We start from the raw sequence: 27,883 nt of genomic DNA, 5'->3' as shown, positions 1-27,883 counted from the left end.
GGAAGATTCTCAAATTAGGAAATATGATAGTGACATATTGATTTGAGAACTTATGGCGGTTTCGAGTGATTGGCAGATTCGGAGTGGAAAAGCCTTAATTTCCGCACAGAGATTGTCTTTAGTTAATTCCTTTGGATTTGACAAGTTTGCAACAGAGATAATAACAATAATAATTGACAGCACGCGGTTTCACAATTAAATTGTTTCAGTTTCGCATAACACATCACTCTCTAAGAAATTTTGTTAAGATTAATTCTCAAATTTTAAATTCGATAAAAGTTTTGGACCAAATGGTTTTTTCATGGGTATTTTGAAATTTTAACAAAATTTGACTCTTTATACATAAATAAACCTAATATATTTCTGTCATGAATTCGATCACTTTGACAGTAATATCGGCTTGATTTATGAAGAACTTAGTCTTAACTAAGAATGGCCAATCAAAGAGAATACATCTACAAATCTAAAAGGGTATTTACAAATATTTTTCGATACAAAATTAGCTATGGTGAATAAAAAAAATTATAGAATCAAAAGTCAAGTTGTAAACTTTGTATTCAAAAATGAAAACTTTGAAATTGAATCCAATTTCAATATAAATAACCGTGAGTCTAAAATTTTGTATATATAGGTAAAGTTCTATATTATTATGGGTATATTTATTCTGCACGATAAAACTTCATTTGATTTTATATTATTAACAATAAGATTAAGAAAAAAAACTTCAGTATACAACAAATTATTGACTCTTTAAATTGTTTAAAAATAATAATTGACAAATGGTGATAAATTGACAAATGATAACAAAACGTTTCAGCTTTGTAGAATACCTAACCTTGTGACTTAGATGTTATACCCAAAAAGTAGTTTCGCGTTCGTGTTATTTTCCTAGATTAGAAAAAAGTTCAATAACGGTCAATCTGATGCGCAAAAGCTTCGTATTCATGACTTCAAGCATTACGAAAAGTTTGGTAAATATGGTTTTGACATTTCAGTGAGAGTGAATGAAATCTAGATCTAGTTATCTCACTCACTCTTATAGACAAGTCCGAAAACATGTTTTCATAACAAAAGTTATTGTGCGTTGGGCATTAAATCGTAAAAAAACTAAGCACTGTTTGTTTTGACATCTGAAAAATTGACCACACTGAAGGTTTTGTAAAAAATGAATTGTGACACTCAAAATTCACGCATATTTCATGCTTTAAATTAAATAAAATTTCAGAAGTTATATGTTTATCTGATACGTAAAGAACCTAATATTTCATATAGAACTGAAAAATAATTAGAAAACAAATATTTATAGGATTATTGATGTGTCCCAAAATACCCATATAATGTCCCGAAAAGCACTTTGTCCAGAAATACCACACGTTATCCTATAGTTATATTTCACTTTAAGAAATCAGAAAATGTGTTTTTTACGCTTATTTTTTCATCCTCTCTAAAGGGTTAAACCGGTTCCTAAACTCCTTGTAATTTGCTCAAAATTGAATAAACGCAATATTATTTGTATTTGCGATAAAAAATAATTTTCGATTTCACTTCATTATTGTTTTATAATCCTTTGGAATTAATTTATATTTTTCAGGAGTTTTAAGACCTTTTCAATGAACCTAATCGTATTCTCTGATATGTTGAGAAATATGCTCTATATTTCTCTCTGAAATCGGGTATAAGGTGGAATGATTCAACGGTATTTTTGATATAATATCCTATAACATGGCTTTTTATCCTAGACACACTTACGACTTTACGATATTTAAATGATTGCTAATTCTTACAGTGAAATATATTTTAATATTCGGTAGATTACTGACGGCAATTCGTATAAGGTCAAGGAGATGAACTCCCTCCGGATGCGTCAGGGGGTGCAATCCTTTCAGGACAGGAATATCCTTATCAATGTCCAAGAAGGAGTACCCGCGACGAATTTCCAATTTTCCCTGTAAATCCTCATTTGGAGTAGTGGACAGACAGTACGGACAAAATTTCAGAGACAAATCACAGATTTGACCACTGAGGAAGACGCGTTGAAGCGTCGAAAGCTTTGGAAATTAGAATTTTGTGTTTTCCTGTCCTGAAAGGATTGCACCCCCTGACGCATCCGGAGGGAGTTCATCTCCTTGACCTTCTTATATTTTAATATTTCAAATTTTTGAAGTTTAATTCTTAAGGTGATAGTGCTAGCTGACTAGTTGACTGTACAATTAAGGATATTAATTTGTACAATATCTACAATCCTGTTTTTCACAGTTTACGGTGGTTAAGAAGATCAAAACATAGTCTTACACCGATAGACCCCCAGTGACTATTGTGTAGGAGGTGTGAGTATTTAACAATACTGAATGCATACGTATCTCTATTCGAATTAAACAATAGTGTCAATGTAACAGCAATAAAACTTATATCTTGTTTGATCTTCTTATCAATTAAAATTTTGCTGTTTTTGTTTTGTAGAAAAACACTTACCATACCTTTAAGATATGGGAATACGACAAGATATAAATATAAGATTGTATTTTGTATATATTGCTCTGGTATGACTCAATGAAATGTCAACTGTATAATCATCGTAATTGAGTAAAGAAAATCATATTCGTGTCTCCCGGGGAACTGCATCTGCAAAATCCCGCGGGGATGCTTCTTATGTTGTTCGGGGTCAGGTGTGAATCCCACTTCTGAGTGTATGTGGGGGAGTTTAATAATGTATATCCATCTCACTCTTGTAATCGTCAAGAACTTTCCGACAATTGCATCGAGTACGGCAATGGTGTCTGTGTTGGATGTCAATTGAAAAGAGTGTCGTTGAGATGGGTTTTGGGGCAATGTAAGTGTGCGTAAAAGTTTTGATTACATAACTGGAAAAACAGCGCACATCTACACGGATTGAGATGACGGATGGCAAGAAAGAGATAGACTGTCAACCATGCGCAATGGAAAATTTCAGTCTATCTCTCTCCGTTTCTCTTTCTAAAATGCATGAATGAGTGTGTATTTGTGTTAGATTTTGTGAATGGTAGTGCACTGTGTTGAAGTATAAGTGAAGCTAAGTGTGGGTGTGTTAGTGAGGTTAAGTGTGCGAAAGAGATGACACAATGAGGGAATTTTCGCGTCAGTCGCACTTGGAATTGTTACATAAGAAACATTGTATTTGAGAGGAGGAAAATTTCTTTTCCTGCAATTTTTCCACCCATTTTCACCTCCCCAGTTGCATCTTGGCGCCTTCTTTGCCCGCATTTCTTTTTCAAACCCACCCACTATATCACCACCCTCTTTGTCAGCAGAAAAAAAAAAGAAGAAGAAATAACGATCAATCGAGTGAATTTATGCGATATTGGCGCCCAAATCTCGATAAGAACTCATGTTTGGACAATTTACCCGTCGTGTTAACTCACGAGAGTCATGCAAAGGCACAAGAAAAACTTTCGATAGGGAACTTCTTCTCTCAGCAACTCACACGTAATAATTTTTATGATACTCCATATGACGACAAACAATCACCAGTGACACTATTTCACTCTTTATCGTGTTGTAAAAAAAACTTGCCTTTCTTCTGCGTCTTACCCTCATTTTCTCGTGGTATATAACAAAAACAACCAAAATAACGTGCATGAACCTCAAATGGTTATGTTTTTATAATATATCGTACTTTCTTTAGTAGCACAGCGATGGGGCCAAAACCCTATGGAAATTCTTTGTATCTCAACACCTTGTCTTGATCACTTGCCAGAATTCATTGTACTTGGCTGAGCTAAAGCAAGTGTCGTACATATGATTATGTTGCATATAGGAACTGGATGAGATTTCTCACACAAAAACTTAACATTTATTTTATAAAGTTTGATAAGAATTGTGTAAATTATTCTAAGATTTATTAGAATAATTTTATTATTCATAGAATGTCAAGTAACGACCATAAAAGGAAAATTTATTTTAAAAAGAATGCATAAATGTTAAAGAAATAATTTATAATTTATGCTCAATTTAAAAGAGCTCACAGAAAACTAATTTTTAGATTGAGTCCAAATCTCTTCAACATTTAATAATTTTTTATTTTATTCATGTGATATTTAGACGGTTTAGAGTTTTGGGTTTCATTTTTACAAAAAAAAAAAATTTCAATGTAAACAAACAATTTACCGAGAATTCATTGACATCAGTACACTGAGAAAAAAAAGAGGCTCCGATTAACTTTTTTTCATCATAACTTAAAACTTTTTGGGTGTAAAAATATATCAACATTTTTTAATGTTAATTTTACACCTTTTAAGGGTAAAATCAACATGAAAGAAGGGTAACTTTAACCCATAATACACCTAAAAAGGGTAATATTTACACCGTTTTCGGATCAATACTGCAAGGTAAAATTAACATTTCCGGAATGTTATTTTGTAGAGCTTAAATTTCCCGCCTTATAGCAATAAATGCTCTGCTGAGGCAACCCTAAATATTCGAGACGCAATGTCTCCTTTCTAGGCCAGCGCCTCTGGTGATGGTGGAGACGACTATAATTGTTTAGTCGATCGTACGATCTCAGTGAGTACGAACGTGAGTTCGTCATGAGTAGTACAAGTGATAGGACATAGTGCGAAGAGCTCGCGACAGTCTGGAGCCCACACCAGTCGATTGCATAAGCAGGTCACCTTCAAAGTATATTAGATTTAAGAGTAGATATTGCTTGCCCCCTATAATTTTGACTTTTTCGGATTTCTCTCAGTGTATCCTATTGTTCAACATGAGCTGATATTCTTTACAGGTGACCTCGGAATGCGTGGAATTCGGGGTGCTTGCAACTCGGAATGTGTGAAAATTCGATTGTGAATTGAATTTTGGGGGTAAAGAATCGCGTCGAACCAATTTAACCCATTTCTATGGCCAAGAACCGTTTTCTCGACGCGTTTCTTTACCCCCAAAATTCAATTCGCAATGGAATTTTCACACATTAAGAGTTTCAAGCACCCCGAGATGCACGCATTCCGAGGTCACCTGTAAAGAATCTCAGCTACCATAAGCTTATCTAGGCTTATCACTGGGCATTTTCTATTTAAATTAGACTGAGTGTGTAAGGCCAACAAAAGGAAACAAAGTTCATTGAAATCGGTTACTAAATATACATTAGATATAGAGTCTGGTCCATTTGAATATAGTAAGGGTCCGGGTACAGTGGGTTGGTGTAGAAACGGATGGAACCCATCGTTAGAAAAATCTCGATCTCAGATACAATATTTACTAAAATTTCATCGAAATCGCATCATAAACACCGAAAATGCATGCAGTCAGGTCGAGACATTTTTGATTATAGCTCGGGTCATTTTGATTGCAGCTCCACTAGCGTTAGACATACGAAATCCAGATGTTTTAGAAAGTTGTAATGTTTTGTGGTAGCTTTTATTTACGCCCTCACTCATCAAATTATGTCAAATACAACCGGAGTTATAACGTTCTGAATTTTGTGAAATTTAACCCCGCCCCCCATATCACCGGTTACATCCACTTGTCGAAATATAAGTCGAAAAGGTCGTTTTTTACAAAATTCGGTTTTCTCAGGTACCCCATGATACCCTCTACTTTTCCTGTGAATATTAAAAAATGAATTTAAAAAAAATGAATAAAAAGTTAATTATTACCCGGACCCGGAGATATAGGCCAGTAAATTTTTTTTATTTTGACTCCTTACAGCAAGGGTCTGGGGTGTTCGAGGGACTTAAGTTTTTCTTGTTTGATAGATATAGAGTAAAGCTGCAACTTTATAAAATTTCAGCTTTATTTATTCCATAGGGCCGAAATTTTCTTTTTAATAATAACAGTAGTTTGGCGAACTTGCGATGTTAAAAGAATATGTAAAATATCATGAGATTTTCCCTAAAACGTGCTCATTGATTTAAAGTTTGAGAATTAAAATCACAGCTAGAGCTATTTAAAAAAATTACCCTTCTGGTCAGGTGGGTTAGAGGACTTAAGTTTCTTTTTATTCGAGAGGTTTATGGCTCAGCTATATTATAGATAGGGTGAAAAGAACATTTATTGACAATTTAAGAACTCGTGTCAGCACCTATTGACACCCTACTCTGTACCATTTGAAGTATGAAATTTGAACATTTCCCTTTATTAGGAAAAAGTAGATTAATGAAAAAATTCATATTATTTTCATTTTAATAAATATATTAAATAAATTTCAACATTTTGACAAAAGTGTCAATAGGGATTTCCTGTCGACGAGGTGTTCTTTCGATCCTATAACATACTAAAATTTGAGTCCAGGCAATATGTCATAGGGGCCAAGCTATTGAAAAAAAGAAAAAAAGGAGTTTGCAAAATGGCGCTAGGAAGGGTAGAGGGTGCAGGGTCAATACATTAAGATGCAATTTTCTCCCGATATAACTTTTGCCGAAAACCGCAAGTCACTAGCTCTCTTATGCCCTAGGCAGACTTAGGACTTAAGCCGAGCGATGACTTAGTGGAAAATATGATGGAAATGTAGTTTAACCATTATTTCTAATATAATTACGCTAAGTCGTCTCTCGGCTAATCCTCAGGTCTGTCAAGGTCGTTAGTTTGGGACTTATCAAGTTACAAAGCGTGACCGGAAATTTTTTTAATCTCATATATTCGTGATCTGGAAGTGATAAAATACATTCTGGCAAAGTTTGGGACCGATTGCAGTATATGAGTTTTTGCGATGATTATATGAAATTGTTTGGATTCACACCTAATAATGCTCTTGAGGTATTACTGAAGAAAACGATTTACAATTTTCATATAATTTTTTACTTAAGACTTGAAGGAAGCTTCGGTACTGAGAAAAAAAAGAGGGTGCGATTAACTTTTTTTCCCCATAACTTTAACAAGGGTAACTTTAACCCCCAATACACCTAAAAAGGGTAATATTTACACCGTTTTTGGATCAATGCTGCAAGGTAAAATTAACATTTCCGGAATGTTATTTTAACTTTTTCGGATTTTTCTCAGTGGGGTAATGTACTAGGTTGAATTCACTTATGCAACATGATGAAAAAATCTGGAGGTACGAAACTCCTGTTAACCGAAGTCTGAAAGTCTTCCCATATTGTAGTAAACTTTAATACCAACAATGTAGAAAAATTACGAAGAATCTAAGCTTTATTCCAAATTCTAAGAAGGCGAAACAATTCATATAGTTGTACCTTCTTGAGGCTTTGATAATTAAAAACGTTAAAAACATTTGTTTACTTGGGCCTAAGATTTCGTTTGTAGAAAATTTTTATTCGAAGTTACAAGAATTTCGTCTTGTTTTTCAATCTCATTTCACATAATGGTTTTTTTCATCACTATGCTATATTCTGTTGAGTTTCTTTGTATGACATGGCACTAAATTAATTATTTTAGTATATTTACCTGGGCCGCTTTTATGAATGTTTATTCAATAATTTCACCTTAATCCGGCAAAATTCGTCTTATATTCATGTCAATTTTTTTTCGAAATATTTTGGCAGTGAGTAATTTCCAGAATAATTTTGAATTCAGGCTAAATTTTGAAAACAATTCATCATGTTGTTCTAGAAGTCGAAGTCTTGGTATGAGGAAGCAATGCAAATATTCGGCCTCTATGTGGAATATTTGTTTGTGCCAGGTGAATTTGCATCAAAATAGACCCTGAAATATTGAACGAATTACTTAATCAATTCCTTTACAAAACTCTTCTAATATTCTTTGAAAATTCTCAACGAGAACAATATATAATTTTGTTTAAAACGAGGTTAATGTTGCAGACAAACATTGTAATTGGTCTTTCTTGGGGTTAGGTTGTTGAGCACTTCTGTCGTTGAATAAATTACGTGTTTTTTATTGCAATTAAATAGAAGGAAATTTTAAGCAATTTAGCAACATCATAAGATATTTAAGCAGTAATAATAAACAATGTTTTCTATCTCTTTCAGAAAAATGTTTATTGGTGGTCTGAGTTGGCAAACAAGTCCAGGTAAGTTTTGGCACAAATGTCCTGAGATCTTGGGTAAATGACAATATTGCTCCCAAGGGGTGGGTCTTCCGAAAATGTTATGTACAACTTGGATTAGGCATTAGGAAGTATTAGTGGGTATATTAATAGTAATGAAACGAGAATTGGAGACAGGAAGCAACATACAAATTTTAATTAAACAATTAAATCCAGAGTTAGGGAAAAATTAAATGGAACGCACAAAAATATATTCATTTGAATTCGAGTTAGGATTATAGGACAATTTTTACTTGAGACTGTTGAGAATGATCTAAGTTTATTAGATTTAAAACTGAGTTTTTTAACATACGAATTTAAAAGTGAATAAGAAACACTTCGGTGAATGTTGAAGTTTTGGAGCTTGTGAGTTGGATGCTATGTCTTGAAAATTATTATAGGCACTAAGGGAATGTTGGCATAGTTCGTCATTTCTTAGTCATAAGATAGATCATTATTAAGTTCATGAAACGAGATGAGAAATGGTAGGTCAGCTTTCTGCAAACAAGGAGAAAATTCGCATCGTTTGAAGGTTCACTCTGTGCGAACCATGCCTACATTCTCCTATAGAGATGCTTGTCTACTGAAAAAATAGTTGAGATAGTCCAAGTCGTCCAAGTAGTTTAGAAATAAAAATTAGTGTTTGGTGCTATCCCGTATTTGGTGGTGCCCCAGTTTCCCCTAATCTGATAGGTTAACGCCCTACACAGCCTTACGGTTTAACCCGAGAGACGGCTTAGTGAGGAACTAATGGTAATGTAGGTCAATTATTATTTTGATTATAATTACATTGAGCCATCACTCGGCTTGCAGGTCTGTCCAACACATAAGGCTTATGTGGTGCGAATCTCTGAGCAACGGTGCCCATAGATAATAGTACTCTATTTTGGCACTTGTCACTGAAGCAAAAAGTCACAAAATAGATACATTTTTTTCGTTGGCTAAGACCAGAGAAGATTAATCAAAATCTTAGAGAAATTTACAGCTCTACAACTTTGGTAAAGTTAATTTTCATCTATGTCGTAAAAAATGTACTTTTTGAGCTATTTTCTAAAAGTCGATTTTGTGTAAATTATTTAAGCTATTGGGGCAGGTAGTATCGGGCTGTGATAAATTGTCAAATTCGGAGGCAGCCAAAATCCCGAAAGGGACAAAATCTCGAAGGCCAAAATCCAGAATGTTTAAAATCCTGAAAGGAATGAAATTATATGGAGGATAATGTGTAGAATCATTTCCTAAGACACAGAAAATTGATAACTTTTAAGAATTCGGGATTTTGATTGGGACCCGTCAAATTTTAGTTTCGTAAATGAAAAACAAATCCGATTGATATATTTTGATCATTTGTCTCTATTTTAAAGTGAAATACACTTTAAATATATTTTTTTTAAATCTGTTTCCAAATCGGCCAATATGAAGTTTCAAAAAAAAAATCCTATAGAAACAGGGCTGAAAATTTCAATGTTTTACATTTTTCATAATCCTCGCTTTCCATTAAAAGTTTGTACGGTTATTGAGGTTCATGAATGCTATATATGGCAATAATTTGAATAGTCTAGCTAGGTCTCTTTTATCTTGGAAGACGATGAATTTTTAATTTTGTCACCTTTTGCCCCAGTCTGCCCTACTGAGTGACTAGCCGAGTAAAGGGTGAAGATTTCGTCTCAAGACAAAAGTTATACACATGAGAACATACGGGCACGGGAAGGACTTTACGGATAAGCCACAACAAAGTAATTTTAGGCTTATTGTGGCTATATTTCGTCTCCTTAAAATGAAACTGTCCTAAGTGCATTTAATTTGTATCAGCATTTGTTGCTAATGACGCATCACGATTCGTGATGCAAATTTCATGAAATTTCACGTTTTCCGCCTATTGTAGATGGAGACTACGGTGAAATTTCATGAAATCTGCCATCTATAATCACGAAGCGTCGTTTGCTATGATTGTAGATACAAAAAAATGCAGTTACAACAGTTTCATTTTGAGGAGACGATTTGTCTAATTTTTTATTGATTTTTAAAGATCAAAAGTTAACAAAAACTATTCAGAATTGTGGCTTAAGTGCCACTAACTGGCAAAAATAATTAGCTTTGCTTTTAATGTTTTTGGGCACTTTTCGAAATATGTATGAATTGCATTCAAAGCACAGGGAGAGTAACGATGCGCAAAAATATACAATCGCAAAATTTTAAAGTGAAAAGATTGGAATGACTGGTCAGTAATCCTTTCCGTATGAAAAGTGTTTTAGAACTCAATACTAGAAAACAAGACTATAGAATAATTACCAGTTTATACAAGAAACTTTTAATCATTGATCCTAAATCCTCAGTAGGGGAGACTGGGGCAAAAAGTCACAAAACGGATATTTTATTTTTTTACAAGCTACTCGAACGCTTCAAAAATTTCTAATTAGCGCAGTTTTGTAGGAAATTTACCGCTCTACAACTCTGTGAAAGTAATATTCCTCTATTTTGTAAGGAAATACGTTTATCGAGCCAATTTCTAAAAGGTAATTTTGTGACTATTCTCAAAAATGCTGGGGCAAATAGTACTACGACATTGGGTATTATCATATTTTGATTCGCTTAATTACAGGCTTCCGTAAATTTGAAAAAATACCTAGAGGACATATTTTCATAGAAAATTTATTCACCTACACCTTTGTAAAACACCGTTTTCTCTACGAGAAAAGTGAGAAAACGAGAAATGCGCTTTTCAAGCTATTTTAGAAAAAAAACACACACACACAAAAGACTGCAAATCGTTTGACCAATGCAAACAACAAGCGGCGAAACATGATAATGACGTTTCTTTTCGCCGTGAGACATCAGAAATTGCTTCGCTTTCTTGTTACTTTTTGCTCTATACCTTTTGTTACTTTTTACCCCAAGTGGCCATTTTTAATAAAAAGATTTCTGGAGAAGAGAACTTTTGTGAAATTCTAAAATAGATAGCGGATTCGAATTCAAAAAATACAAATTATTTGGAAAATATTCACCAGTGCATCAATTTTGGAAAATAAGTAGATTATAATTGTTATCTTCTGCAAAGAAAATATTTCAAAAATAGTGCTAAAAATTTCGATATTTTTTATTTTCTAAATTCCTTGTTCGAATTCTAAGAAACTCACGACATTGAAGAAGGTCTATGGAAGCTATCTATAGAAAAAAATTGAGCCGCTATCTTTTTTACCTCGGAATATATTGAATGTTGAATTTTTCGATTTGTGACTTTTTTGCCCCAGTCTCCCCTATATATTGAATTTGCGCTCATGCTTTACCGCCAAATTATTGTTCTTAATATTCTCGAGGATCAACCTGTGCCTATTTTTGGCATAAAACTCTTACGTTTTGTTTTTTTTTTTTAATTTTGTTTAATTTTGGTGATTCAGATTTGTTTATTTTTTGGACTTTTAATTTAAATTCACAGTAGTAATGAAGTCTTTGAGTAAAAGAAAATTCGAGAATAATATTTTCTTATATCATTATGGTTTGTACATTTTTGTCTTAAATGAGTTTCCCTCTAGGCTTATAGGTCAAAATTCTTATCTTCTGCTAGTTTTTGGCGAGAAAACCTACAGTGACATATTGCCCTTTTCGTGTTTTTTGTCATTTTTATCTTCAATTTCATGCAGGAAGAAGTCGCGGGAAAAATGCATAACTTGGAGTTTTATCGAAGAGAATAGAACAATAAAAATTAGAAAAACTTGGCTGGTGAAAAAAGGTTAATACAGAGAGAAGATGATGATGAAACCTTCTATTTAGAATGTGGCATCAAATTGAAATTAAATGTGGTGTAATTGAAGAATGACATCAATTATTATCCACGCACGCGATATTTTCTCGTGTTTCTCGTAACTTTTTTTTTAACTTTATATTCATTCATTCTGTGTGTCAATTTGGGTTGGTTTTTTTTTTAATGGTATTGTTATGTGCTGGATGACGTTGGAAAAAGGGACATTTTGGGTGGGAAAATTGCGCGGAAAATGCCCAAGCTAGAAAAATTCTATTCATTGAGCTGCATCAGGCTGACATTATGCGATGGGAATACTAATTATATGAAAATTTCCCATAATATATGAGATGCAAGTATATGAAGTACGATGATGAGCTATTTATAAGCAATTTTGCTTCAAAATAGCATCCCAATTCATTGTGGTTTTGAGGTGGAATGCACTTTCTCAGATGCAAATATAACGAGGAAGAAATCTGTGGCTCAGAAATAGTCCTCAAAACCAAAAGGACTTTTATAAATTAATTTCAATTAAACTGGCTATAAAAATAAATTGTATTTCAATTAGTCACCACTTAAATCTGACTCTCAACACATTTGCACTCAGCAGACGTGAATTAATGCGATTGGCACGATTGAAAAGAATATATCAATCGATCAGCCAACAATTGACGATTTTCTTCAATTTTCTTCACAATTGAATCGTATAGAAGGAACCAATTTTCTTTACTGCTGCATTTCACTGATAGCAATTCAATTCTTATTCTTGTTAATGCTGAAATTGATATCACCGTAGTCTTTTAATTATGAGAGAAACGTGATTTCTGTGTTAACCACATCACTATTTTAACAGAATTTATTATGAGCACAAGACTATCTATCAACTATCGGATGATACTCAACTTTCTTTCAATTTTTGGTTCATAATAGGCCGGGATAAGAAGACAGACATTTTAAGTATTTTTCAAAAACTCTAAATTTGTCAAAATTGGATGATAAATACTCTTTCCAGTGACTTTTAAAAGAGACTTTTTTAAAACGTTTTTAAAAATAATATAGAAGACCATTTTCGTGATGGTTCACCTGCAAAGCAAGTCCAAAACTGAAAAATAACACTTTGCGTTTTCGGAAAAAAGAGATTTTTTTTGGAGACGAAAGTTTAAGTGGGTGCAAAACTATGGTCATGCTAATGGTTCTTGAATGAACTTGAATCGAATCGAACAATAAAATTGATCTTTGGAATATCAACTTGTATTGCGCAATTTTGAATGATTTGACTTTCTACATTAAAAGCACTTTAAAGCTGAAAAACATGGTTTAGAAAAGGCAAGATGGAAAAATTGTAATATGAGGGCGGAGGGAGTTACCAAAGACCGGAAGATAATAATCTATTCCATTTAGCCCCTAACTGAAAAGATATAGGCTAGATGTACCAAATTCCGGTTAGCTTGCAATATCGGCCACTTTTTTTACGATGATTTGTTACGACCTTGTGGATGTAGATGATGTCGGAAAATGGATTCTCAGTCTTTTTTTAGTCGTTCTTCTCTTTATTTTTTAATTGCCATTAAAAAATAAAGAGAACAACGACATCAGCCACTTTTTTTGTTTCTCAAATTTCATACTCATACTCTATAGATTATACAATGCAAAAACTAACAAAAAATGTCACTTAGTCGAAGAACATGATGTGAAAAAGACTTTGAAAGAATTTCGAAAGGTCAAGGAACTATGAGAATGAAAATGGTCGAAATAAGCCACCAAAGCTATGTCTACATTTTTATTCATTTTAAAAAGTATTAAGAATAATTTTAGAGAAAATAAAGCAATAAATTGTGTTTAAGTTTCCAAGCAACGTTCCTTAAAAAGGAGTAATAAAAAAATCAATTTGTATTAAAAATATTGCATTTCAAATTTGAGACTTTCGTGCTTGCATGCAACTATGCCGAAATTTGGTACACTTACCCTACGGTAAAAAATATTTCTACAACACAAAAACCTTCCTAAGTATTTTCTGATCAATTTTTTACAGTTTACCGATACAACCGGATTGGAAATTTTAAATTTCTAACCAACTTCTCGGACTTAAGAAATTCGATTAAGATAATTCAATTATAAGTCGTTTACCGATATTTTACAGCGCAGGGTTGGAAATTTCAAGAACTTTCAAAGAAATTCAAACTTTAGCAAATCACTTGAGAAATAGGCCCTCTAGAGAGTTTAAGTTTAAGCTTTGATTTCGAAAAATTCAATGTCAGTAAGCTTCTAAAAAACAAAAAAAAACGATTAAAGAGACAATGTTCACTTGTGGCGGCGGGGGGAGAGGTAGATTTACTAAAAACCGTAAGTCGATATCTTTAACTGTTTCAGCTGTAGACCTACGTCTTATAAAAGCGGTTTGTATAACTTTTGTTCTCTCTTTGAATTCAAGCATTAAAAAAGTCATACTGTGACTATCTCATAAAGTATCATTTATTACGTATAACTGTTCAGTTCAACTTTATATACAGTATCAGTGAATTCTTATCCAAAATTTACAAATAAAAATATAAGATTATTGTTCAGAATTCATTTGTGATTATTCAGCATTTTCGCGATAAAAAAGAGCAATAGGGATAGGTTAAGGCATCCGAGAAAAGAAGTCCAAAAAATATTCCACCCTGAGATAACCAACTTTCCAATAGCAACATACTCGTATACACACTGAATAGTTTCCTCGAATAACTTTACACTCATTCTTAAGTGTTTTGAACCGCAAATTGTTTATTAGATGAATATGGTGCTCAGCAAGAGTGTTAAAACTGGTAATTGTGCAAGTGAAACTGGGAATAAAACTAAATTTTGGGAATTCAGTATCCGTGATTAATGTGGTTTTAAGTTTACATGTTATTTTTTATTCATGCTATACCAAACTTTCACCCGTTGAATAACATTTGTAGTTTTAGAACTTGAAAAATATGTTTTTGTGTGGGTAAAAGTTGCATTTTACTGTACAATTTACGTTAAATTAACACTTTCTGTGGTGAATTTTGGAATTATAATATATGAATATTTAAATTATTCTATGCACGAAAATTACGCATTCTGAACAAAAAAAAATCTGTTGTTGGAGAAAGAATGATTTTTGTGATGGGGATTGCATGTAAATTTTGAAAATTTATAGAGAAGGGCACAAACATTGCTCCCCTAAACACTTTTGGACAGTTTGAACAACTTCATTTCACTTTGGTCGAAAGAGGAAGTTTCATTGAAAGTTTTCTTTTCTATTGGACTTTGGAAGAGAAAATCCTTTTAATTTTTTCTTTTACCCTAACTCTAGTCACTATCTCAGTGGCAAGAAACTTTTGTCGACTTTCTCAAGGATATGATATTCTCTCCTTGAAAAAGGGAATGATGGTATGGTGTGCGGACTTGGATCCGGAAAAGAATGCTGAGAAGTGAGACGTTCGGACGGAGGGAATATTTTATGTAAAACAATTTGTGTCTACTGAATGAATTTGTTGCATAATTACGAGTGACACTAAACATTTCCTGGGCATTGTATGTGGACGAGCAGAGCATAAATCGGTGTGTGTAATTACGCAAACATTTCTGGAAGTTTTCCAGATTTAGCATTGAGCACGTAATAGTGCAAAAGTTTGCATTTTATGTACTAAATATTTATATGAGACTTGCCAACCTATTTCACAATCCCAACATTGACTTCTCATCTATTACTTCTTCAGGTCCTTACTACGTATTTTTTTTTCAAACCTAATTTTATCCTGTCTTCTGATAATATTTAAAAAAAAATGTTGAATAATTTTTTTTTGTTTTTAATTTTTGATGGTATTGCAATTTCTTAAAAAATTATTTAGAAGAGGTTTGCAATATTTCATTTGTAGCTTCACTTTAGAATCCATCGAGGACATGTATTTTATGCAAAGTCTAACCTTATTTGGGAATTAATATACCTTTTTTAATGGCTAAAAAGAACACAAATCAACTCTTTCGTACAAGGTGCAGATTAATATTTCATTGAGTAACATTAAAATTGACAATAAGTTGCCTCTTCAGGAAACAATTTAGCTTCGTTTGGGCCATTTTATTAAATATGTATAAGGCTTCGAGGAACACATAGAATTTACATTAAATTGAAATAACATCCCTCTGCCAAAAAGACTCCCGGCATTTTAGCAGTGCGGCAAACGATGCAAGAATAAATGCAAAAATTCTATCTTCGTCTTTTAAACAGAATGGGTCAGTCACAGTGTCTCGTCTTACCTATGTAAGCCCTCTGATGGGATTCACCTGAATAAAATATTACAGGTTATGAATGAAAAAGAGATGGCAAAGCGTCTCAGCTTTGTGGAATGCACGAACACACGAGATAGAGCTCACCGTGAATTAGCTTTTTGCATAATCTTTTGGAATAACTAATCTTACTAGAGATCAAATTGATTCATAAATCATAAAAGCATTTTAAAATAAAAAAATCGATACTTAACCAATTCATTACCGATGAAGACCGATGCAGCCGGGTTCTAATTTGCAATACTTTTCTAAAAAATCCAAATTTAACCAAAAAGGAAAATAAAGCTTCCAAAGTATTTGACCTTTGACCTTCAATAATTCAAAATTGCGAATTTTCCGGTCATAAGTATGTTTGGGCGAAATATTCGCCTGGACCAGCTCTGAAACATATCCGAAAATCATTGAAAAAGCTTGGGCCAATTTTGAGAAAAATTGAAAAAAACATTATTTTTAGGGAATATCAATTATTGGGGATGTAAAATTATTTAAAAATCGGTACTTAACCGGTTCATTACCGATGAAGACCGATGCAGCCGGGTTCGATATTGTAGTACCTTTCTAAAAAAATCCAAATTTAACCAAATCGGTTGAAAAATGAGCCTCCCAAAGTGGTTGAACTTTGACCTTCAAAAATTCAAAATGGCGAATTTTCCGGTCATAGGTATGTTTGGGCGAAATGTTTGTCAAGACATGCTTTAAAACTTGTCCAAAAATCGTTGAAAAAGCTTGGACCAATTTTTTGCAAAATTGGAAAAACCGCATTTTTGACCTATTTTTGGGGGATTTTTCCGAAATTCAACAACTTTTTGTTTATCTACTACTCATACTGAATTTACTCACTAATAATCGTGTAAATTCCACGAAAACCCCTTGAAAATAATGAATCACAACACAATTACGAAAAATCGCGGGATATATATTTGCTTCATTTGAAAATTATAACTCATAAGTAAATGCAAAATATCACCAAATTTTTTTTTTGGAATTGCTGCCTGAATTAAAAAGTAGTCCAATCTTAAAAGAACCAAATTAGAAAAGTCTACTGTATGTTTGAAAATCATAACATATTTTAAAGAATATTATATTTTATCAAATGTGTAATATGAGCTCATAGATTTATTTTTTTTTTTAGATCGCGTATGCCAAAGTAAAATATCAATACCCGTTTCGTTTCTAAATTGAGACAGAAAATAAGGAGACAAATGACTAGAAAACGGTTGTATCAATACCATTGTCTTTAGATCCAAAGTCAATGATCAATATACATATTATTTTTTTACTGCTCGAACTCAAAGAGAGAGCAGTTATATAATCGACTTTTTTTTCAACTTTGCACTGTTCTGGAGCTTAAACGGTAAGAGATATCGACTTCCGGTCTTCGGTGACCTTTCCTCAAATGACATTATTTCGTGCCCAACCTCTTTTTTGTTATATTTTAATATAAAATTAAAAATTTAAAAAGATTTTTTGGAATATGAGCATAGAGGTACAGCCATAGTTTAAATGCAAAAATTCTTGTTTTCTCTGTACTAAATTGCTCGCGGCTTGGCGGAGATAGAGAATTATACTGAGAGAAGGGTTGAAAGTCATATCGGGAAGTGGAAAATGTTCTTTAACCAAAGGATTTTTTTTATCTGAGAATCTCTCAGAAAAAAAAGATAGGAAAAGGCAGAGAGACAGAGACTATCATCAAAAGAACGATATGTGTCTGAATCAACAAATTTTATCGGCACGTGAATATTTTTAGAAGAGGGCCATAACAATCAAAAAAAATGTTTGGGGTTGTGTTTTGCTGGATTTTTTGAATCGAATCCAAATTAGTCTAATTATCATGTCTGTATGACTTCCAAACACTCATCCAAAAACCATAATAATAAGAACACTTTGAAGATTATCCACTTCCCTTCCGTTTTAGTTTTCTCCTCTTTTTTTTCCTTTTTATCCACTCAGCAGAACTTTTATTGCCGAAAGTCGGAGAGTGACACATTTGGTGGATTTTCTCGTGGCTGTTCCCCCAGATTTTGAGATGATCGTAAATATTTTATTTTCACAATAAGATGCTCACCAACCAATAATGTAAATATTTATTGAGATACGACCACAGGGTGGTGCTCTACAACTCGTTAAACTGCCTTAAATCTCGAGAATGTGTGTCAGCTGGATTTTGTTTTCAATCAAAAAAAAAATCTAAATTAAAGGCATGTTCTTTCAAATCATTTTGTAATTCAATAATTTACAAAAACAATTCTTTTGACATAAAACGGATATCATTTTCATGAAATTAGTTTTCAAATTTAAAAATATTATTTGTTTAAGAATTTAATACTTACGAGGAAAAACATTCATACTAAGCTTTTTGGGTGAATACCCAAATATTTTATTAGAAATGTTTCCAAAATGTTTAACATCTTATGGTATACGATTTTAATCTTTCAAAATGTTTTAGCCCCATCGCGTTTGAATGGGCTTACTGAGGATTCAACGAATTCAAAGCTCACTAGCCAATCAGAGGAGACGATGAGACTGAAATATTCTGTGGTATTAAATATTTAATTACATGTCGATAATGCTAACAAATAAACTCTGTCAATCTGTTGTGTAGCATGCTTATTTGATGATCTAATTGATATAATATGGAGGAATGAATCATTTGAATAATTGAATAGATTATCCGGTATTCAGGATACAATATTTTATTATTATATCTTCAAATTACGAGAAAATATAGACATAGACTACATATATATTAATTGACAATTAATTGTAAAATACTATACAGTAGACTTTCTCTCAATTGGGCATATGGACCAAAATGTCATCCAAATTATCGTGAGATTTGAGCATCAAAAAAATCTTTGTAAATTCCACAAAAAGCGCTCAAATATAATGAATCAAGATAAAACAAGAGGAACTACAGCGAATTTGGACAAACCTGCTTTAAAATAAAACGTGAAAATTGTCAACAAAATTTTGTGCCCGATTGAAAAAGAGCCAATTGAGTGAGAGTCTACTGTGTAACTGCTTGAAATCAAACAGAGAATAGTACAAATAATTCGCTTTTTTTTCAAATGGTCACCGACCTGAACCACAAACGGTTCAGGCTTCTTCGGCGACTTCCAATAATTCATCATAATCTCCAGATTTTATTACTGCTCGAACTCCATGGAGAGAGCAGTATTATAATCCCTCAATTTTATACCCCCCCCTGCCTCAAATTTCCACCTTCCATCTCCCGGTGACCACTTTTGCTAACAAATCTTCGCGTTTCAGACGATTTCTGAGAAATATCGTAACGCTGTTTGTCCGTCTGTCCGTCCGACTGTCGACAGCTCTAGAGGCCAAACGGTTAGAGATAGAGACTTGGGACCTTCGGGGGACCTCCCCATAAGTCGACCCAAGTATCGTTAACATGCCCCTCATTCTCCCCCCAGTTTTTTTTGGGATTTCTCGAAAACGCGTCGTCCGTCTGTCCGTCTGTTTTAAGCTTTTTCTCCCACCCATTCTTTCCTTCCAAAAACAAGTTTTTTGGATTACTGCGAACTTGACTCTTTAGGGTTTTTTAATTCTCGAATATGTTTTGAAGGTTGTCAAAGTGAATAGACATACTTATGATCAAAAAACTTTTCGAAAGTCTTCAAATTTCTAACTCGGCTACATCGGTCCTAATCCGTAAAGAATCGGTAAATTACCCCGATTGTTGTTCCACGGTAATTGATTTATCTTTTCTGAATATTTTTTTTTAAATCTTTTATTTGTCCGAAATCTCGTAACAGTTGCTAGAGGCCAAATTATAAGAGATACAAGCTTCTGGTGTTTGATAAAAACATAAGTCGATTTTCGAAAATATCGATAACTAGATAATGCTTTTTCTTTAAAATTTAGTAAAGTTTTGTTGGATATTCGATTAGTGTGATGAATAATTCTATGAGGACACCTCCGGTGATTGCCAGTGGAAATTTTGTTTTACCTCAAGAAGAAAAACAAATTTTCTGTCTTGCTCACAGTTTTCGGTCTGAATGTAGATTTTCAATTACGCTTAAGAAAATTAAGAAAAGTAATTTTTTCTAAATTATAATCGTTTAAACCTTCCTAAGTGATTTACTGCTGGTATATCTTCCAATTGTCTAAATACAATGAACTTCAAGAAATCTAACTCTGGGTTGCAAAGAAAATTTGTTTTTCTTCTTGAGGTGAAACAAAATTTTTATTGACGATCAACGAAGGTGTTCTTCATCCTTTGAAAAAGATGGCTTCCTTACCCGTGATTCTCCTCCATATTTTTTGGATTGTTTTGAAAACGTATTTTAAGTTTTTTTTTTTAACTTTTCGGTTATGTTTAAAATGTGTCTAAGGTCTAAGCGAACATTTCTTCGATTATATGGAAATAAACACATATCATTTCTTTATTCAATTTTTTAAGGTTAAATCTTAAAATTTATAACCCAATTTATATCTGTAGGAAACCGTTTTGGATATAAAATCCACGCGTAAAAGTAATTTATGAAAATCTTTATTTCGTGAGTTCAAGCATTCCGTAAAGTTGGTAGGGTTTGTCATCTCTTTTTCATTTTTTTTTTAAATTTACAGAGAATGTTTTATACATTCTAGTTCTCAGTTGTACTTTGTTTAAAAATAAGTAAAAAAAAGTTTTGTTTTCTTTATGATAAGATTTTCCTCGTCCCTTTTTCAATTATCCAAATAAAAGTTTTTTTTATCACCAAACGTGACATGAGGAACTTGCATCAAAAATTGGAAAGGAATGTGTCAGAATGATTTTCTGTCCTTGGGGCTCCCTCTTAGAATCTCATAAAAGTTTAATCATGCTTCCTGGACAACATAAAAGTGAAATATATATAGAAGAGTCTGTTGGAAAAAGTTTTTCTATTTTCACGCAGAATATTTCTAAAGAGTGTGAGCATTTTTGTCATGAAGAAAATTACAGAGGGGAAAAATTGTTAAAGAATATGAAGAATGGTCTTATTGTCGCCCTGTTGGGGGATATATATCTTTTTGATGCACTTTTGTTTATCGAAGTTGAAATGGGTGAGAAAATAAATAAGGTATATTCAACTGTTTCATTCGTAAAAGATAGTCACTGAAGCATAAGTCATTCATTTCTTCTAGATCTTGTATATTCCCGCTTTTAATACACCAGCAGAGTCACCCAACAAATACTGACAGACGGTTTAATTTCAGTCTTGCGCCTTGTCTCATTCAACGTTCTTCTTTAGAATATAAATAAGCGGCTGGATTGACTGGCAGTACATAAATATGGGAGTTAATTAGATATAGTAGCACTAAATAAAATTATTAGCAGATAATTCATTTGCATGAGGATATTTCTGCTATTAATTGTAAGTCATGCAACTGCAATGACACATGAACTAATAAGTTTTTTTTTTTCCTTTTCTTCACAGAGAGTCTGAGAGACTATTTTAGTAAATTTGGAGAAATTACAGAAGTAATGGTGATGAAGGATCCCACAACTAGAAGATCGAGGTGAGTTTTCTTGGAAAATTGTCATATTGAAAACCTTTTTAGTATGTAGTTTTCTAATTTAAAAAAAAAACCCTTAGACATTTACTAAAGCATATCCAAGTAAAATAAACATTTTAACTTAAAATTAATCCCACGTAGTTTGTTATATGTATTTTATTTATTTTTTATGATTAGATTTTATTTTGTTGAAAATACTTGAATAACAATTTCTAGACATGTGTAAAACTCTATGTAAATTGTCTCGAATTAGTTTATTTCTGCTACTTTTGTGTCTATAACAATATATAACACGATGGTTAGTTTTGTTCTTGTTTATTTTCAATTTTTCACACATATTTGTTTCTTTCTATACTATCATCATCTATGCTATGTATCACAGTTTTAAAAGACTCAGTAGAGTTGTGAAACTAATAGTCTTCGGATTTCGTTGACGAAGTTCAATCCGATAGGAATAAATTAAAATTAAAAAATCGGTATAAATTAGGTGTGATTATGAATAATACATTAAGCTTTTTAAATACTTGATTTAATTGTGAACTTCTTGAATAAGTTTAGTATATAATTTTATAAAAGATATTAGAATAATAATTTAAGAAAATTAAAAGTAAAGTGACAAAATTGAAAAGTATATAGCTCTCTTTTTGAGTTCATATACAATCAAATTTTTGTTGAACATAAAATATTACTAAATGATTTATCACATTGAGTTATTACTTTCAATCTTTCGGATTTAATTTCAGACGTTAAAAAGAAGACTTAAGTCACACCACCCACATTATCATTTTTAATGCGATTTTTAAGATTTATTTACTTCACTGTAAGTCTTTTTGCAAAAAAGGTAGTATTAAATCTCCTTAGTAAGTTCCGCCATTACATTTTAATTACATTTTAATACGATTTTTGAGCACAGTTGGAAGCGAAAAATTTTCATAACGTGTAGAAGCTATAAAGAAGTTTTTTCAAAATTTCAAACCATCAAACCAATTTGGAAAATGTTAAATTTTCTGTTATGTTTAATTGAGTGTAGGGTGTAAGTGTGCCAAATTTCGGCCTAGTTGCATGCAAGCGCGAAAGTCTCAAGTTTTAAATGTAATATCTTTAATAGAAATTGATTTTTTTTATTCCTTCTACTTAAGGAGTGTTGCTTAGAACCTTGTAGAAAGTTTATCGTCTTTATTTACTTTAAAATCATTCTTAATACATTTTAAAATGAATAAAAATGTAGACATAGCTTTGGTGCCCTATTTCGGACACCTTCATTCTCATAGTTCCTTGCTCTTCGGGAATTTTTCCAATGTCTTTTTCACGTCATTTCGTTTGTCGAAGCCTCATTTTTTTGTTACTCTTGCATTGTATAATCTCTAGGGTATGTAAAAAGTAAAAATTCATGGAAATTCGACGAACAAAAAAGGTGGCCGGAATTGCAAGCTGGCCGGAATTTGGCACACTTGCCCTATTAGTGTAACTTTAAACACAATGAATCTTCGAATTTTCGGGATACATGTAAAATACGAAGTTTCCGTAAACCGAATTTTCAGATTTTTCATTGTTTCAGCTGGGTAAAGTAAAAGATCACGCAAAAGAAGAAAACCAGTGATAAGCTCAGATAAGCTTATGGTAACTGAGATTCTTTAGAGGTGACCTCGGGCTCGGAATGCGTGCAACTCGGGGTGCTTGTAACTCGGAATGTGTGAAAATTCGATTGTGAATTGATTTTTGGGGAGATTGCAAATAATCTCAGCTAAAAGAAAATGAAAATGGAAAAAAGCTTGTCTTTTTTGACACAGTGTTTTCTGAAAAACAGTTTTTTTTAGGGAGAGGTAGGGCTAGAGGCTAGGGGAGATTGTTTATTTGTTAATGTTATTTATTAATTTATTTATTGTGCTCACCCTCGAGTCCTTTTCAAGTAATTATATGTTTTGCGTTTATGCGGCCACCTAAATGTTTTTTAATTCAAGCTTTTAGACATATAAAAGTGAAGCATTTAAAGTATATTTTCTGAAAATATCATCTTAAAATTTGAAAAATTTGAAAATTCGAACTTTTCGAATTTAAAAATTTGAAAGAAAATTGAAATCTCTCGGAGTAGCTTCATTTGAAATCCAAAAATCAATTACTTTTTGGCTAATGAGTTATGCTAGTTCTTGAACAAAGGGTTTTTGAAAAAAAAGTGAAATTTTAATTTTTTTAGAGAATTTTCTTTTCAGGACTCTTATAACTCATCAGTTAACACGAAATTGTTAGACTTTTAATTTCAAATGAACTTACTCTGAAAAAATATTGCCCATCGAACTGTGAGTTAAAAAAAAAATCTACAAAAATCACGACTCAATGGTTGATTTTTTAAATTTTTTAAAAGAAAATTTCAGAAAATATAATTTGAAAATTGTACTTTTATAAGCCTAAGAGTTTGACTTAAATATTTTTAACTGCTCGAACTCCAAGAGAGAGCAGTTTGCACAATCGTGTTTTTTTTTGACTGTATTGAAAAAGAAATTTTGAGAAATTATTTTATTTTTTTTAGTCTTCTTGACCCACTCCTGACCCCTCTATAATTAGGAGGCTAAAAACGAACTGTTGTTCTTGTTTTTTTTTATTGAGGACATATAACTGCCCAATTTTGATTTTTTTATGTTTATACATATTTAAAGCGATTTAATTTTTTTTTTTGAAAGGACTATTACAAAATGGCGGAATAACGAACACTTTGTCCCAACACTCTCTAAATGGCGGGTACTTTTCAGATTATAACTCTGGTTTGAAAAAAAAAAATCTGAAAATATTTTCAATTTTTATAAGAGTATTTTATATTTAAACTAAAAAAATTGAAGAAAATTGTGAATTCGTAACTTCTTTTTAGAGTTTAAGACTGCATTTTTGGGACAATATTTTGATAGCAACATGCTGTAAAAGATAGAAGAATAAGTTGAGAACAATTCTTTTAGTTCAAATAGACGCGAATTTAATCCTGAAGGGAATTAGTCTTTATTCATTTTATACGGTCAATAATAATAATAATAAAAATAAAAATAATAATAATAATTATTATTATTATTATTAATCATTTCTGCTTTTGTTTGAATTGTAAAAAAGTGGCGAAAACGTGCTTCAAAGTTTTGAACATTTTGAATGTTCACCTAAGCGGTTTGGTAATCTGGTCGGTGCTCCCTTGCTTTCATCTACGGAAAATGCTTCGAATTGGTTTTTGAAATTTCTAAGGGATATTCTTAAATAGTTTATTTATCCATTTAAGCAATAAAAAGGAATATAGACTTTTTTTGATCTTGTAATTATCCAAATTCTTGAGAGCATATGGAAATATGTAGATTTTATAAAAGAGTAACTGACAACAATTATTTGCGGGCTGAAGTCATTCAGGAGGTTAAATACTACCAATATAAAACAAAAAAAAGACATTATAATTTTTTTCAAGCAAGTATTGGCCAGTTTTCTTGTGCTATTGTTCTAAGATGCTACCTCAGTATTATTGAATATATTTATATAAAAGTTAGTACAAATAGGTACAAAACTTTTTCATCTTTGTCGCTTATTCAATTCACTGTCATGGTAGTGTCTGCATAAATCCGAGTTTAAATAGTTCGGTGTACAAATTGAGATGATACTCCCAGGAAAAGTACCTTTGTATAAGTATATAACACCCTATTCAGGTGAATCCTGAAGCGAAAAATCACCTGCAGGATTTTAAACACCTCATTTTTCATCTTTTGAAGATCTTCACGGTATATTTGTTCTGTTTTTTTTTCCTTCCCTTTTTAATTCTTTTGCTCTCAAAGGAAGATTTCTTTGACAAAGCTTTTGCTCCCGTAAAAGATGAAAAAAGCCAGAAATTCCCCATTAATTTTTCTCGCACCATCCATATTAGAATGTATCTGTTGGTAACACATAGTTTCATTAATTATAATAGGGCAAGAAATTGACCTAGAGCATTGAGTGTGAGTGAGGCATTAATTTGTGAAATAATATTTCAACAGCAATCCTCAAAGACTTTAACACACTAAACCACTTAAGTGCTTTTGGAGGGTGTGAACAACATCTCAAGACTTATCTTGTCATATTAAGGCGAAAGATGAGTGATTGATGAAAGATATGAAAGGGAGGAGGATAGAAAATTTTCTCAACGCTTTTCTCAAAATATGCTAAATTTCATCTTCACTCCTTTTTTCCCACCCATATCGCAAATATTGTTTCTGCGGGCAAAACATTTTTTGGAGGCTGGAGGAAGCGCAACATATATAGCGTCTTCTAGGATAATTCTTTGAAGTTGAATTGTATATTTTCCTTTTTTCTTATAAAACTCCTAAAAGAGATAATTCTGAGAACTGACAAAGAATACAAGAAAGGCTAAATAAATATAGATTTTGTCACCCTTTAATTATCAGCAAATCAAATTTCCAAGTATTTTGTTTTTTTTTTTTGCTCAAATTGGATATAAAGTGTTTGGAAAAATTATCTGTTATATCGGGGGAAATGGGGCACATTTGAAATGGGGCAGCTTAGAAATTGGTTTTTTTCTCTTATTTTTAAATGAAACTAGATCTTATCATGATATAATTTACCATCACAGACCTATTTCGAAGCTAGATTACTTTAAAGACGGTCCAATTTCAAAGCTGCTTCAATTCAAAAGTGACCCATTTCCCCCTACAAGGAGTAATCGGGGCTCATTGGAAATTTGTGGTCAAGGATTAAGGTCCTAATTATTACATATTTTGACGAGGCAAGAAATCAATTCATGTGTGGTGCAACGGGCCACGTATATATTCAATTAAAAAATCTTCAACTCCACAGAATAAGAGATCGCACTCAAAAAATACACAAATGTTGTAACTCCCACAAGTGTTGTTCTTAATTTCTTAATAATTTCTTAAAGCCCCAGGCAATATCACCATTTAGGACGCCCTATTCCCTTTTGTTTTCCTTGAATATATCTTTTATCAAAGGTTAATTTCTATCTAAAGCGTGTCCACGATAAAATTTTAACAAACAAAAACATTTCCCATGTAAAAACTATTTAACTTTAAATCATGTGTTATATATTTTTGAAAACCTTATTTTATTAGTATTTATTTGAACTCATTGCCTTTTTCAATCTAACTTTTGGTTTCCAAATTCTCGGATTTTTCTCTTGAGACCCGTCATCATGGTTTTGACAAGGTCATTTCCTGATTATCCTTTTGCACTTCTGAGCAAAACTGTTTCTCCAGTGTTTCTCGATTAGCTGAATTTCTGGGTTATTTGGTGGGCTGCAGTCACGGGGCGCATATTAGATGATGTTATCTTTAAAGCATTATATGCTGCGTTCTTGGTATAATGACAGGATGCTAGGTCTGCCCAGAACATTGGAGGAATGTCTTGGTTACGATAAAGCGGCAGAAGATGCTTTTGAAGGTACTCCTTTATGTAAATCTCGCGGTTCATTGTGCCCACCATGAAGAACTCTTGGTTCATATGGCCACAGGTGCAAATCGCCATATAAACCACGAATTTTTGAAAGCTTCGAGTAGTTCTTGAATCTGCACTTCTTCGCTAGACTCGTACGAGATTTTCCAGTATAAAATTGCTGACCAGGCAGTTGTTTGTAGTCGGTTTTTACTTAGGATTTTGATTACTACGGTTTTTAGTAATCAAACAATTTCTCTTTTTGATCTTATGTACCAGGCTGGATGAGATACCTATTTTTTGTCATATCTCGTGTAGAAGCAAAGGGGTGAATCTTATACAAGCATATTTTGCTCCATTTGGTGGTCAGAATATCCTCGACCATATCCAGGTTTTTGAGCAATAGTTCTGGTTTCCTTGAATCCTAAAATTACGTTCCGGTCGGTCCCACATGAGTTCTCAGTCACTCTTTCTTGTGAATACGTGAAATATGGATTTTGAAGATACGTGTCAAATATAGCTTCTCACCTTTTCTTCATTTTTGTTTAATTTCTCACTGACTAATAAATATAATTAGATGGAAATACCACTAAAACAAAACTAATGAATGATACTTTAATATGAACAAAAGAAAAACGTTCTGTACTGTCACAAAATTGTGACAGCTTGACAAATAATTTGTTAAAATTTTATCGTACACACGCTTTAGATCGCTTCCAAGAGACAGACTTTACTCAAGTATAGGTACTTATCGTGAATAAATTTCAGACAATTAGAGGAACTGATTCGAGAATACTCGAATTTGTGAATGTAATACTGCACCATACAATTTATAGTTCAAAGTAAACCAATCAAATCGTTTGAGCAAATGAATATCTGTCTTTGTTCATAATGCTCAAAGCACAATAATTTTTGTTTTGTAAACAAGTTGTGGAAACTGCCTATGAGATGAGAGTGAGCGAGATGACTAGATCTAGATC

At 32.5% G+C, this 27,883-nt stretch overlaps 1 protein-coding gene across 6 annotated transcripts in view; it reads left to right on the top strand.

Annotated features, from left to right (window-relative positions):
- LOC129801790 (RNA-binding protein Musashi homolog Rbp6) overlaps positions 1–27,883 on the top strand; it is a 179,569-nt gene that overhangs the window by 23,088 nt on the left and 128,598 nt on the right. For all 6 annotated transcript variants that reach the window (XM_055847117.1, XM_055847116.1, XM_055847118.1 and 3 more), the window contains 2 exons: positions 7,920–7,960; positions 21,422–21,503. In XM_055847117.1, the coding sequence (XP_055703092.1) occupies positions 7,920–7,960; positions 21,422–21,503 (123 nt within the window). The remainder of the gene's footprint in view (positions 1–7,919; positions 7,961–21,421; positions 21,504–27,883) is intronic.

The sequence above is a fragment of the Phlebotomus papatasi genome, chromosome 2 (genome assembly GCF_024763615.1).
Source record: "Phlebotomus papatasi isolate M1 chromosome 2, Ppap_2.1, whole genome shotgun sequence".
NCBI lineage: Eukaryota > Metazoa > Arthropoda > Insecta > Diptera > Psychodidae > Phlebotomus > Phlebotomus papatasi.
Note: the sequence above shows the minus strand (reverse complement) of the source record. Positions and strands in the feature narration are given on the sequence as shown.